The following is a 15,509-nucleotide window of genomic DNA, read 5'->3' on the forward strand; positions in this document are numbered from 1 at the left end:
TGGTGGGGTCTCAGGTAATCAACAGGGCAGAGCAAACAGCTATGGCTGATCCTCAGTCCTGCCCTAAGAGGCCCTGGGTCTCAGTGTCCCGTGGTAATCGCTGCAAGCACCTCTGAGAGAAAGCCGCCCTCGAGTTCTGCCCGCTGCCAGACAGTCCAGTTTCTCCCTGTATGAGTCTGGGTCCCCAGAGACTCGCCTGGAACTGGAGTTCAGAGCGGTTGGGAGCTTGAGACTCCCTCCCGATTGAAAAAGACAACCGCCTCCTCAGTTGCCAGCCCTTTCCACGTGCGCCTCTGTACCTCTGCACTTTACTTCCGCAGCTCCTCTGAGTCTCAGTGTGCTTTTCTCTTTACTTCTAGTTGTAGAATTTCCACTCAGCCAGCCTTCCTGTGGTTCTGGATGATGTCTGTTTTGTCTTTTAGTTGTATTTTTGAAGTGGTTGTGCGAGGCAGCAATTTCCGGTGTTTACCTATGCCGCCATCTTGGTTTGTCTCCTTGAGGATGTTTTTAGCAAAGGCCAGCTTAGGAGTACCCTAATTAAGTTAATAACAATGTACCTACCTATATAGTTTAAGTTTAAAAAATTTGGCTCTCAAAAGAAATTTCAGTCGTTGTACTGGTGATATTTGGCTCTATTGACTAATGAATTTGTCGACCACTGTCCTAGCCAATTAGGTACATACTTCTGCCTACACCTCAAGGCCTGGGTCATGGGTGTCAGACCCCAAGCCATTCAGGGAGAATGAATAATGAATATGAGAAAGAAAAAGGAGAGGAAGGCTGAGAGAAGAGAGGAGCAGTCTGATCTGGGTAGGGAGAGGGGAACCTTAGCCTGAATATCAACAGCTGTGCTTTATCTGTGTGACCCTGGATCAGTTTCTTCAGAGTGATATGGTTAGAATACATAATCCTGAAAACCATTATTTTCTAAAATTGTATTAAGGGAAAGAAGATGGGAAATGGAGACAATAGATATGTTGGGAGGTATTCACATACAAAGGCCCTCAATTGCTACTTAAAACCTGACAAAGAAATTCAGTAGCTGTCTGAGTAATGTTTCCTAAATGCAAAGTTATGCAAATTTGGGTCTGAGAACCCCTGAAGCGCTATAAATTCTATTTTAAAATTTTGTTTGAGGCAACCTAAAATATATCACTGTAAGTATATTCTGGTTCATTTCTAGGAATATCTTGTAACTGCAGGATGATTGAGTTTACAATCATGTAGTAGTGGTAGAGAATTTTATTTCCGTTAAAAGGTTGGAGAAAAGTTGTTCTGGTATTTAATATCCACAGACTAGACTTTCTTCATTTTATCTAACCCCAGTCACTTGCTATATATATTTTTTTGAATTTCGAAACCAGAAATTTTTAAGGGAAATAACGCAAACTTAATTTGGAGTAAAAACTAGTGTGAGCAGTGCCTTTTAATTCCAAGAATGTGAGAGAAAGTAACATAAACTACATTTTGATTGTCTATATCTGAAAATGTGGCAAGAATTTCTTTGTTTATAAGTAAAAAATAGGCATTATTTCTATGATCTATATTAGAAGTTGAATTAGGTCTCTTTGAGGTATTTATTAAGAGAAATGGATTTATAGTTGTTGGTAAAAATAAAATTTAAACTTAATTTATTGTTTCCTCTGAAGTGGGTTTAGTGTATACACTTAAGTAATATTTTTCATATTACCGTGTCCAGTTCTAATTTTTTTTACTTATATATGTACTAGAAGGGCTATTTGATATTTTCTGCCTTAAGTATTCATTTTGTATTAAATGTTATGAGCTTACTTTTATTTATTTTTTTTAAAAATGTTTTTATTGATTTTTAGAGAGAGAAGAAGGGAAAGGGATAGAGAGATAGAAACATCAATAAGAGAGAAACATTATCGATCAGCTGCCTCCCACACATCCCCTACTGGGGCTCAAGCTTGCAACTCATGCATGTGCCCTGACCAGTAATCAAACCGTGATCTTCTGGTTCATGAGTCGACACTCAACCTCTGAGCCATACCAGCTGGGTGATCTTACTTTTAGAGTGAATGAATGTGAGATTGAGAAAATGATGGAGAGAGCTGATTTACTTGTTCTGTGCAGTGATGGTAAACATGGGTTGCAATCCACTTTTATTTTAAATGGACTCATGGAAAAAGCACAAATTAGAATTAAAACAAGTTGGCAATTAGGTCACATATTTTACTAAGCTGTGATTGGTAATATGAAAATTAACTTCACAGTAGATAGTCATATTTCTTCAGGTTACAAAGGTCAATGAGAAGAGAATGGTGGTACAGCTAAGCTAAAGATGGTGCAGGTATTTGAAGACTGTTTTTGCCTCATAGGTGTGCATTTATATTATGTCGGGGGAGAGGTCTATGCTGAGTGTGTGAGCGACAGCAGCATCTTTGTCCAGAGCCGGAACTGCAACTATCAGCACGGTTTCCACCCAGCCACTGTCTGCAAGATCCCCAGTGGTTGTAGCCTCAAGATCTTCAGCAACCAGCTCTTTGCTCAGCTACTTGCTCAGTCAGTCCACCATGGATTTGAAGTCGTCTATGAGTTAACTAAGATGTGCACTATCCGGATGAGTTTCGTTAAGGTAAGGAGTGCTTGCTTCCACATTGAAGATGGAAACTGAAAAACAAAAAAGGCATTCTTTGGTTGATGTGGCAGTTACACAGCCAGTTCTAGTAGACAGCAGGGTTTTTTTTTTGAAGTTTATTTCTATGAGTATGATCTCTCTTGTTTAGCAATTATAAGAAAATTCTTAAGCATAACACTTTTGGAGGAAAAACAACTTTAAGTAGTTATCTGATTTTTAATGCAGAAGATAAAGTGACAATAATATTTTTATAAGATGCAAGGCTATAAAGATTTTTCCAACCCTCAAATTGCCAAGCATGATTATCCTATATAATAAAGAGGTGATATGAAAATTAACCCTCACACCCTCACAAGATGGCTGCCTACGACCAGGCCGGCAGGGGGGTTAGTGAGGGATGATCAAACAACTGAACAGCAGGCTGCGTGGGGCGACCAGGCCAGCGGTAGCGGGGGCAGTTGGGGGCAACCAGGCCAGTGGCAGGGGGAAGTTGGGGGCAACCTGGCTGGCAGCGAGGGGCAGTTAGGGGTAACCAGGCAGGCATGCAGAGGCAGTGAGGGGCGATCAGGCTTGCAGGGGCGGCAGTTAGGGGTGACCAGGCAGGTAGGCAGGTGAGCAATTAGGTACCAGTGGTCCTGGATTGGAGAGGGTGCAGGCTGGGCTGAGGGCACGAATTTTGTGCACCGGGCCTCTAGTAACTTAATAAATGTTGATGAATTTGCCTGAATGAAATTAGAGACTCCTCTAACTCTTAGCATACAGGCAAATGGAGGAAGTAATATTCTATATAATAAAAGGCCAGAGGTGTCACAACTGAAATGACCAGAGACCAGACCACCATGGCCCTTCATGGGCTGGCCCCGCCCCCAATCAAGTGGTTAGGGGCAATCAGGCAGGCATGCAGAGTGGTTTAGGGTGATAAGGTAGGCAGGCCAGCTGTTAGGGGTGATCAGGTAAGCAGATGGCCCCTCACTGGGCTGGCCCCACCCCCAAGCAAGTGGTTAGGGGCAATGAGGCAGGCAGAGTACTTAGTGGTGATCAGGTAGGCAGACCAGCGGTTAGGGGTGATCAGGTAGGCAGGCAAGTGGTTAGGGGCGATCAGGTAGGCAGGCCAGCGGTTAGAGGAGATCAAGTAGGCAGACGACCCCTTGCCGGGCTGGCCCCACCCCCATGCAAGCAGTTAGGGGTGATCAGGTAGGCAGACCAACAGTTAGGGGTGATCAGGTAGGCAGGCCAGTGGTTAGGGGAGATCAGGTAGGCAGACAGCCCCTTGCTGGGCTGGCCCCGCCCCCAAGCAAGCGGTTAGGGGCAATCAGGCAGGCAGGCAGAGTGGTTAGGGGCGACCAGGTAGGCAGACCAGCAGTTAGGGGTGATCACGTAGGAGGCAAGTGGTTAGGGGCCATCAGGTAGGCAGGCCAGCGGTTAGGGGAGATCAGGTAGGCAAACGGACCCTCACAGGACTGGCCCTGCCCCCCAGCAAAGAAAGAGGGAGGCCCAGGCCAGCCAAGCCATTGCACCCCAGCCTGTCACCTGCAGAGGGAGGCCACTGGTGGCAGGGGATGGGGTCAGCACTGCACAGATGGCAAGCAGTGGCAGCGGTGGGATGGGGCCAGCTGCCTTGCAGACGGGGGAAGGAAAGCCCTGATAGGCCCTGGTCTCAGGCCAGGCCTAGGGACCCTAACCGAGGGGTCCCAGATTGTGAGAGGGTGCAGGCCGGGCTGAGGGACACCCCCCCCCGAGTGCACAAATTTTTGTGCACTGGGCCTCTAGTGTGTGTGTGTATATATATATTAGAAACATTATGATGAGTATGATTAAATTGAGAGAGTAATAATATTCTGTTTATGAATATTTATGAAATTTATCAAATTAGAGCTTATTAAAGTTGATGTGAAGGTTGGAAAACTGAGGAAGTTACAACTGAATTTGCACATTGAAGTTAAAGGCCTCAGTTTCAACATCTGCTGTTTCATCTCTTGCAAAGTGATTGCAAATAATTATATTTCAAAGTCTTAGCTTATTTATCAAACTACCTACATGTATTGACACAATTTTCACATTGTCACATATCCATCCAAACAATCAGTATGTCTTGTTCTAGATGTTTTTCAAGTAAAATTTATTAGTCTTTTAAAATTACCATGAAAAATAATTGTCCGGTTTTTCTGTACTCAAATTGTTTTTATTGTATTTTCAATTTTAGTAATTTTTAAAAATCTAGAATACAAATACAATTTAAAAATGACTTCTTGAAACTATTTCTCTTTTGTGATGACAAAGCAGTTTTATTCAGTTTTACTGATAAGCTGTAAAAAGCATTTTTACATTGTAAAACAATGAACTAATATCTGGAAATTTTTTCCAATTTCTGATGCTTTAGACTCAGCAGAGGGGATTAAATTGCCATTAATGAACAATCATTTGAATTGTATGGTTATTTTTCCAGGTCTTTGTTTTTAAAATTAGGATGAAATACCAATATCTCAGAGGTAATTATTTCACTATAATATATACTTGCATAGAAATCTGATTTTCCAAAAATCAACCAGATGTATTTAATAGATATACAACATTTAAATCATAAAGCTGCACAATTCACTGAAAACAAAGTCCCTAATATTTCAGGGACTTTAAAAAAATTCTTAGCAAATATAACTACAGATGATCAGTTTAAAAGAAATTTAAAAGCTCTCATCACATTAAAGAAATGTGTAACAATGGGAGGTGATGGATCTTAACTAAACTTATCGTGGTAATCATTTTGCAATATATGCATATACCAAATCATTATGTTGTATACTGAATACTGATACAATGTTATGTATCAATTATATCTCAATAAAACTGGGGAGGGGGGAGACAGTACAAATTAAAAGAACATAAAATATTTCATTACTAATTTCATACTGATTATATATTGATATGATAATATTTTGGATATATTGGATTGAGTAAAACATTATTAGATTTTTAAAAATACAAATGAAATAAATTATAGATGACTAAACACTAGTGGCTATTATTGGGGGATGATAGACTAGATCATCTTTAAGGACTCTTTCAGCTCTAATTCTTACTAATTCTAGGGCTCATTTCATCAGTCAACAAATATTTTTGAGCACCTATCATGTGCCAGGTTAGGCACCATTCTAGGAACTGGAATACATCAATGATTATGCAAAGATCTCTGCCTTCATAAAATCAATATAATAGGAAAGAGAAACACAATAAACAACAGCTATAATAAAGAATTTGAATGTAAAGAAAAAATGCAGAGCAGAGTAAACGAAATTGGAGTGCTGGGGAAGAGGTAGATTGCAGGTTTTAACGAGGTGGTCAGGGGAAGCCTCATTGAAGAGGTGGAACATGAGCAAAGACTTGAATGACACAAGAAAGATAGCCATAAGGATATCTGGGGTAAGAGCAGTAGACACACAGGGAAGGGCAAGCTCAACTGCAAGAAGCAAGAGCATGGCTAGGAATTTGTAGTAGCAAGGAGACTGGGGCATAATGAGTGAGGGTGATGTGAGATCAGAACTGTAACAGGGAATCAGATCAGTGCTTTATAAGTCAGTGCAAGAGTTTTGGCTTTTACTCTAAAGAGAAGGGGAGCCATTGCAGGGATTTGAGCAGATTTTCATGATCTGACTTAGGCTTTTAAAGGATCACTCTGGCTGTTGTGTGGATTCAGGCAGGGTTGGAAGTAGGGGGACCAGTTAGGAGGCTACAGCAATATTCAGATGAGAGATGATGGTTGCTCCCAGTAGGAGAGTTCTAATAGAAGTTGTGAGAAGTGGACGGATCTAAATGTGAAGGCTGACTTGATGTGGGGTATGAGAAAAAGAAAGGAGTTAAATGAAGTTTCCTTTAATCAAGATGGAGAAGATGCAGGTGGCTCAGGTTTGGATACAAGACAAAGAGTTCAGTTTTAGTGAGAATAACTTTGAGGTGTTTGTCACATGTTCAGTGAAGTACTGAGTAGGCAGTTGGATGTACAAGTTAGTCTGCACTTGGAGAGAGAAAGCTGGGTTGAGAATGTAAATTTAGAAATTATCAGGTTATGGACAGCATTGAACTCAATGAGCCTGGATGAGATCACCAACAGTTTGAGTTTAAACAGAGAAGATAAGGGGTTCCAGGATGGAGTCCTGGGACATTTCAACTTTAAACGATAGTGGAGAATGGAAACGGGGAAGTTGGCAGCATAGGTAAATGCCTGTACTCGTCACCTCCCACAACCACATCAAAATTACAACTAAAACAGAGCAACCATCATCCAGAACCACCAGAAAGCTGGCTGAATGGAAGTCCTACAACTAGAGAAGTAAATAAGAAAGCACACTGAGACTGGTAGGAGGTGCAGAGGCGTGGAATGGGCTGGTCCGGCACCCATGTGTGCCGCTTTTTTAATCGGGAGGGAGATCATCTCTGTGGAGGCTGCCAGGAGGAGCAAGGGGTCCCAGAACCACACCAGATCCCCAGCCCAGGGTCCCAGAGCTGGGAAAAGAAATCCCTGTGGTCAGTAAGAACTACAGGTTGTAAAAACCAGTGTGGATTGGGGCTCAGTGACACAGAGGCTGCTGGAGACCCAGCTGTTCCTCTTAAAAGGCCAGCACCACAAACTGAACTTACAAGATCCTGATTCCTCTGAGCTCCAGCACCAGGGCAAGGTTCTTGGGGACACACACATACAAGGAGGAACTGGATTGTCTGGCATCAGGACAGAAACTCAGGGTGGCTTTCTCCCAGACAGAGGTGCTCACAGGGATTATTGTTCCTATGCTGGGACCTCCCAGGTCACAGGGCTGACTGGCAACCATTTCTGTTTGCTCTGCCCTGGTGATTCCCTAAGATCCCACCTCATCCAATTTACAACTCCACCCAAGCTGTGTGCAGTGTATTTTGCATATGAATGGCCTGTCCTTGCTCAGGCTAAGGTGTCTCAAACAAGCTGCAGCTGGGTCAGGGAGTCCCAAACTTATCAATAAAAGGCCTAAGACCTGGCACCAGCACCAGCCTGCCTTGCTTCATAGCTGGGCCGTATCTGGGCACTTCCAAACCTGATACAAAGAGGAGGAATCTGCAGATCTCTCTGTAGCTCCTGCTGGGTAGCCCCAGGCAGTGGCTGACTTTGCACTTCCCTGGAGACCCAAGAGCCAGTGTACCCAGTGGTCAGTGTCAGGCTATACAAGATTACAACCCTACACATCTATAAACAACACACTCAATGAGCAGACTCAGTAAGCACCAAAGCCCCACTGAAGCAAGTCCTGCTCCATAGGGGTGTCTCCTGCACAGCAGCTCTCCCACTGTAGTCACAGCTGGTTCTCACAGCCAATTGGCCTGGAGGTCAATTCCTCCCAGTGACACCAATAGCAATCAAGTCTCAACTACAACAAGACTGTGCTCACAGCCCACAAAGGGGTGCACCTAGAGTTCCCAACTCAGGTGATTGGGGAGACTGAGCCACTGGGCCTTATAGGACACCTACTACACAAGGGCTCTCTACCAACTCAAGGAGACATAGCAGCTCTACCCAATACATAGAAACAAACACAGGGAAGCAGCCAAAATGCAGAGACAAAGAAACATCTCACAAATGAAAGAAATGGAAGAAAGCAAACTACTGGATATAGAGTTCAAAACCACAGTTATAAAGTTACTCAAGAACCTTCTAGAAACCTCCAAAAAAATGGAAAGGACCAGTCAGAAATTAATCATACACTAACTGAAATAAAGAATAATATACAGGGATTCAACAGTAGAGTAGAGGATTCTGAAAATCAAATCAATGATTTGAAATATGAGGAAGCAAAAACCACCCAATCAGAAGAGCAAAAAGAAAAAAGAATCCAAAAATATGAAGATAGTGTAAGGAACCTCTGGGACAACTTCAAGTGTACCAACATTCACATTATGGGGGTGCCAGATGAAGAGAGAGAGCAAGATATTGAAAACCTATTTGAAGAAATAATGACAGAAAACTTCCCCTACCTGGTGAAAGAAATAGACTTACAAGCAAACAAGAGGAACCCAAAGAGGACCACACCAAGACACATCATAATTAAAATGCCAAGGGCTAAAGACAAAGAGAGAATCTTAAAAGCAGCAAGAGAAAAGCAGTTAGTTACTTACAAGGGAATGCCCATAGGACTGTCAGCTGATTTCTCAACAGAAACTATGCAAGTCAGAAGATAGTGGCTAGAAATATTGAAAGTAATGAATAGCAAGGACCTACAACCAAGATTACTTTACCCAGCAAAGCTATCATTTAGAATTGAAGGTCAGAGAAAGAGCTTCACAGACAAGAAAAAGCTAAAGGAGTTCATCACCACCAAACCAGTATTATATGAAATGTTGAAGGGCATTCTTTAAGAAGAGGAAGAAGAAGAAAAAGAAAAAGATAAATAAAATATGAACAACAACGTGGCAACAAATACATACCTATCAACAATTTAATCTAAAAGTAAAAATAAATGAATAAGAAATTTAATGAGCAGAATAAACTAGTGAATAAAATAGAATCAGAGGCATGGAAATGGAACAAACTGACGATTTTCAGAGGGAAGGGAGCGGGAAGAGATTAAACAAAGATCATATATGCATATATGCATTACCTAAGGAGACAGACAATAAAGATTTTTTTAAAAAAAGAAAAGATAGTGGAGAAGAGAAAGAACCAGCAAAGAAAACTGAGAATGTGCCACCACCAAAATAGTAGTAAAACCAAGAAAGGAAGGTTCTTTCTAAGCCAAAAAAAAAAGAAAATACATTGAGGAGGAGAGGGGATGAACTAAAGCAAATACTGCCATGTGACACAAAGACTGAAAGCTGATCATTAATTTGAGCAATATGAAGGTCTTTTTGATCTTGATAAGAACAATATTGTTGAAGGCTTGTGTGAAATGTTGATTAGAATGGATTTAAGAGAGAGTGGAAGAAGAGGAATTGAGACAGCCAGTGCAGATGCCTGTTTTTGAGGGGTTTTGCTACAAAGGGAGTCAAAGACATAGGACAATAATCTGTGGTGGTTGTAGTGCCAAGAGAAGTATTTTGAAGATGGAAGACATTTCAGCATGTTTGTACATTGATGGGAATGATCTGATGGAAAGAAAAAGGAAAGAATGGGGAGAGTTTCTGGAATGCTGTTCCCAGAGGTGAGTGAGTCTTATGCACAAGTAGATGGCTTATTTGGAAACACAGATAATCTATAGTAAAAGGTAGAAAGGTCAAGTCTGTGGGTGCAGTGCTGTGGAAATTCTCTTCTGATTGCTTCATTTCTCTCATTAAAATAGGAAAAAAGCCAGAACCGGTTTGGCTCAGTGGATAGAGCGTCGGCCTGCGGACTCAAGGGTCCCGGGTTCGATTCTGGTCAAGGGCATGTACCTTGGTTGCGGCCACATCTCCAGTGGGGGGCGTGCAGGAGGCAGCTGATCGATGTTTCTCTCTCATCGATGTTTCTAACTCTCTATCCCTCTCCCTTCCTCTCTGTAAAAAATCAATAAAATATATTTAAAAAAAAATAAAATAGGAAAAAAGAAAATCTGTTGTAAGCAGGCTGGAGGAGTAGGTGGAAAAGTAGGAGAAATGAGAGAGTGAATGGTCTGGGAGAGAATGCTATGATTTCCTAGTGGCATCAAAGGTCCACTTGAAGTTTCTAGCCACAAATGTAAAGTGTAATCACGCAGCATGGTGTTTGAAATCCAACTCTTTTTTTTAAATAAAAACGTACCAATTTTATATCAGTATCTACTTTCATTTTTAAATTAAAGCTGTTAGATAATTTCTGTAATTTAGAATTAATTACCAGAGATGAGGAAAATATTAATGAGCTATTAAATACTGACAGTAAGTAAAATTATTGGACCATGCATTTATAAAAGCCATGTTTCATAGTAAAAAGTTCCAATTATATTTAACTGAAGGAAATATCCTTTAGCTTTTTATTTCTAACTAGAGGCCCGGTGCATGAAATACGTGCACTCAGGGGGGGTAGTCCCCCAGCATGGCCTGTGCCCTGCCACAGTACGGGAGCCCCATGAGGTAGGCCCTGCCCACCCATCCAGGGCTCCTCAATGGTAGGCTGGAGCCGGGAGTCCCGCCTCCGTGCCACATGGGGCCGGGAGGCGGGACTCCCAGGATCCCCAGGCAGGCCTCCCAGGTAGGCTCTGTGCCATACACGCAGTGTCAAGCCCAGCCCCACCCACGTACACAGTCCCGCTGTGCACGCAGCGGACGACCGGTTTAGCATATTAGGCTTTTATTATATAGGATTACAACACATTCTCATTTTGACATAATTTATCTTTTTCACCCAATTATTATACCAAACAAAAATTTTCCAAATGTTAAGCTTTTCGTTACCACTTATGAAATATGACTTACTCTTTTAGAGTTCCTTAGGAAAAAAATTGAATTTTTAATTTTCATTTTGAACTTATTTGATAAAAAATTATAGGACATCACTACATGAGTTCAAAAAATGGAATAAAAATTAAAAGTGGTATCTATATTATCAGCAAATTATCAGATAAGACATTTTAACTACTTCATATTTCTTCTTAGCATGAGTAAGAATAAACTGGTTCCAAAGTACTATGAGGGTTGGCATTTTTACTGCAAGGTTTAAATCACAGTGTTACTCTATTCAACAAGTCATATCCAAGTAAATGGCAGTGTTCATAAGTACAAAATTGTTAATAGCTGGTACTCTATACAATCGAGAGAATTTTTTATAAAATTAGATTTTTAAAAAGGCAGAATGTCTGATAATTATCAGTCTCTCAAAGGCTAGAATGAGAAAAATGTAGAAAGTGAAGTACTCACTGATTAATAATATTTTGCTTTGAGAAAGCCAGGAATGATTCTAAGACATAAGCAATAATGATAAAAGATGTAATTAATATGCTGTATCTCTTTTTAAGCCAAAGCACACTTTTCACCTCAGGACAGTTCTCATTTTTACATTCTTAGTTTCCTTTGTCCAGAATAGGACCCCTTTTTGAGCCAGTATTTGAATAGAGTTCATAATCCAAAGTTATTTTTTTCTCCACAGGATGTTTTAAGCTGCAAAATGGAAAATGACTAAGTCAGTTACAAAGAATTTTTAGCATAATAAATGCCAATTTACAATAACTGTCAATAGACTTCTATGCAGAAGTCTAAAAGTTGCTACAGTAGCGGTCAGAACTAACATCTTCCATATGCTCATGCTTTGTTTATTAAATACTATCATAAATCCAGAAAAGAAACCCTACAGGGTCCTTCCAAAGCTGCATAATTTCCCAAATGAGTTTCCTCTGGTTGCGGAGCCTGTTCATTCCTTCCGTCCTTTTTCAGTTGTTTAGCTTTTGCAATATTTTCTTGGCATTTTTGTGTTTTCTTTTGCTCCTTTCCCCAGGCCTCAATCATCTTGGCCAATTTCCAGAACAGTACAGCACTTGCTAGAAACAATGGAGTAAGGGCAAAAATAACTGTTGTAAGGAAGCCATATGGATCCTTTGCAGCCCATTCCACAACATACTCAGCCCAAGCCTTTATGTCAAACATCTTTGTAGCAGTGTTAGGAAAAGGCAACTTATGCTTGAGTTGTGATCTCTAACTTTGTCCTGGATTGGTGAGCCAATTACAATTTCAGATGGATGACCCCTGGTTGGTTGTCTTCTTTAGCTCTACTACACACATCTGAGAGAAGGTTTAAATCCTATATACTTGGACTCGGATCCCAATTCCCAACTCCTGAAATCCAACTTTTAAATAACTCTACAGAGAATCAGTGTTCCCAATAACAAAACTAATTTGCTTAACTGGATCTGTCCTCATTTTAAAAATAACTTTTCATACAGAGAAAAATGTACAAACTTATTTATGTACTTGTCTATTTATTTATTTACTTATTTGCTGCCTCTCCTATGAATGGTAATAAATAGGAAATTGCCAAAAGTGAGCCAGAGAAACAGGAAGAATAAGCTTTGTTAATCAATCCTGAAAAATCAAGAGCATCCTCTAGTTCTTTCTTTATAAGTTCCGGATCCATCATTGGTCTTCAGTTACCATTTTGTGCAAAACACTGTCTTCAGCCTTAAGGGGGTGAACATAAGTTCAAGTTTCTTCCCTTATGGGAGAGAAAATGATTTGCCAGGTTTTCTGACATGACTAGAGCCCAACCATGTTTAGGTTCATGCATTTAGTTGTGAACCCAAAGAAAAGCATTGATCTGGACTCATCTTAGGATGTCTGGTTGATGCAAAACTTATCCTGTACTTACAGGAAGGTATAGTTTATGTTGTAGCAGGTCTCGAGAGCTACTCTGTTGTGTTGGTTAGGTGTCCACTGAGCTCTGTCTTGTGCCTTTGGAGGCTGATGCAAAGTCTGACACAATCACTCTTGGCTCCACTCTTGCTTTTCAGGGTTGGGGAGCTGAGTACCATCGCCAGGATGTCACGAGCACACCTTGCTGGATTGAGATTCATCTTCACGGGCCACTGCAGTGGTTGGACAAAGTTCTGACTCAAATGGGCTCTCCACATAACCCGATTTCTTCAGTGTCTTAATAGTTAGGTCTTAATCCCCATTTTTATAGAACAGATGCGGTTGCAGGCAGTGGCTTATATCATTTCAGATTTGCAACTAAAGTGTCTAAGTATATGTGTAAATACATATATACTGTTCATCTATTTTATCACCATTTGTTTTCTGCTTTCTAGTTAAGCTGATGCCATTAGAAAAGCAGGTTTTTTGCGCCTATGATGTAAGAAGCAGCAGCTTTATTTGTGGGAGGAAACAAAGAAAGGCAACTCTGTCAATAGTATTTAAAGGGTGTTGGCAGAATAAAAGGCAGCTTTAGTCAGCCATGTCAATATAAGGCAGGTTGTGTGGCCTACCAGAAAAATACTAAAACTGTTTATATAGCAAAAGTCAGGTACTAGCAGCACTAGAGTAAATAATGCTTTTAGACAAAATGTAGCAATCAAACTCATTTAATTTAAATGATTTCACTTTTAGTACTATTGGCAAGAAAAAATATCAAGTTTATATAATCAATTATGTAAGATAAGACACATAAACTTTATTTCTGAAGTTGAAATACTTATACCTGGACAATTGTGCTCATATTAAGGGTTCATTTTAAACAAATTTAAAATGTGATTGGAAAAAAAACTGTGAAGCTGAAGTCATGTTCCCTCATAATCTACGACTGTAAAAAAGCAATGAGTCTAATATGGCAAGATAAATATGAAAATAGCATGAAATGAGCTATATTCCCAAACTGTAAGACCAGAACTTAGTCCCAGAATCACCCAAGGAGATTCTTGCTTTCCACATAGGAAATGAGGCTCATGATTTGCTGGCTGTTCATGCAGGCAGTCCTGCAGACTTTTGAGTCTGCACAGGGAGCTCTAAGACCACGTGTGTAGGTCCTGTAGGAAGAAGAAGCAGGTAATAACAGGAGGGTTGGACAAAAGCATCATATGTTTACTTACACCTTCTCACATTCCCACATTAAAAGTCTCTGGGCGATGGCCCTCCTTTTGCCTTATTTACCTCACCTGTTGGCAAATATTAACTATTTATAGGTTACTAAAACAATGGTGAAGATTTTTGAGAAAATCAAGACACATTACTGAGATCAATTTATGAGTTATTTTACTTAGTGTCTCTATTGAATAAATTATCTACTGGTCAAATCTGGTAGGCTCTTATAAAGCTAAATTCTCACACCTGGAAATAACTTCCCAAGTAAAGTGATAATAATTTCATAATCTCTACAATTTCTGGGGAACAGTAGTATTGAATAATAGGACATTTAAAAAACACACAATATTAAAAACCTGTTCTTATTTACCCTTGGATAATAAAGAGGAAAATCCCCCAAATTTCTAGGTACTCTTATATATGTAAATATAAGTCCCACCCACTAAACACTGCATTCCTTGAAAAAATATATCACACCCTCTTAAAAATGTATAATTTAAGAAGGCAATTATGCTTGTAACAGATGGTACTTCAGTAATCCAAGAGGTTTCTTCATTTATACATTCTATCTCAACTCTTTGTAGCTTAGTGAACACAGTAGTTATTTCTCATTAAATTATATTCAAGGTAGAAATGATGATGTGAAAAAGATGAGTGAGTTACTACTGTCACCTCTTATGACTAGTGTTATATAATAGAAACTTTCATATATACAATAGAAAATAAATATTACATTTTACATGAAGACTAGGTAACCCATTTAGTGTAGTTCATTGTTCATCAACTATGTATTGTGCACCTGTATGTGCCAGGTACAATGTTAGGTGCTGTAGAATCAAATGTAAACAAGAGACAGCCCAGCCCTTGGGTTGAGAGTCTAATATTATATCTGTTTGTGTACACATCCTCATATTCCAGAACTTGCAAAACAAAACAGAACATACCATCTTCCTTAGCTTAAAAAATGTATTGGTTTCTTAATTATCTCTTTTGAATAATTTCCCTTCTCTTCTGATCATTTAGGTAATGGATGAAGGCTTCCTTGGGTAAATGCTATTTTTCTTCTGTCTAAAAAAGAAGGTTTTCTCCTCCTGTTCCTTTTATTTTCTAATAATTTTCCATCTCCCCTTTTCCCTGGAAAGGGCATTAATATGGCTGGTGAATCTTTCTCATACGAGTATCATTCCATGAGAGAACAGCAAGTACACCACGTGGTTTTTGATCCAGAGATCAAACATAGCTTTCCTTCTTTTTTAAAAAAAATCTTTATTGTTCAGATTATTACAGTTGTTCCTCTTTTTCCACTCATAGCTCCCCTCCACCTGGTTCCCACCTCACCCACTGCCCTTACCCCCGCCCACTGTCCTCATCCATAGGTGTATGATTTTTGTCCAGTCTCTTCCCGCACCCCCAAAACCCCTTTCCCCCCCGC

At 40.1% G+C, this 15,509-nt stretch overlaps 2 protein-coding genes across 4 annotated transcripts in view; one reads left to right on the forward strand and one right to left on the reverse strand.

Moving 5' to 3' along the window:
• SMAD9 (SMAD family member 9) overlaps nt 1-15,371 on the forward strand; it is a 63,782-nt gene extending 48,411 nt beyond the window's left edge. For 2 of the 3 annotated variants that reach the window (XM_005862734.2, XM_005862735.2), the window contains 2 exons: nt 2,343-2,599; nt 13,012-15,371. In XM_005862734.2, the coding sequence (XP_005862796.1) occupies nt 2,343-2,599; nt 13,012-13,155 (401 nt within the window). In that variant the 3' untranslated portion in view covers nt 13,156-15,371. The remainder of the gene's footprint in view (nt 1-2,342; nt 2,600-13,011) is intronic. The other variant, XM_005862733.2, reaches the window with a different exon arrangement.
• LOC102240508 (small integral membrane protein 15-like) lies at nt 10,925-12,502 on the reverse strand. The gene has a single exon (XM_014536839.1). The coding sequence runs from the start codon at nt 12,149-12,151 to the stop codon at nt 11,834-11,836; it is 318 nt and encodes a 105-aa protein (XP_014392325.1). The 5' UTR covers nt 12,152-12,502; the 3' UTR covers nt 10,925-11,833.
• Nucleotides 15,372-15,509: the final 138 nt, after the last annotated feature.

Source organism: Myotis brandtii, unplaced genomic scaffold (assembly GCF_000412655.1).
Source record: "Myotis brandtii unplaced genomic scaffold, ASM41265v1 scaffold166, whole genome shotgun sequence".
Classification (NCBI taxonomy): Eukaryota; Metazoa; Chordata; class Mammalia; order Chiroptera; family Vespertilionidae; genus Myotis; species Myotis brandtii.

Excerpts from the sequence above, each read along its gene's own strand:
- LOC102240508 (XM_014536839.1), bottom strand. The coding sequence starts at position 12,151 with ATGTTTGACATAAAGGCTTGGGCTGAGTATGTTGTGGAATGGGCTGCA.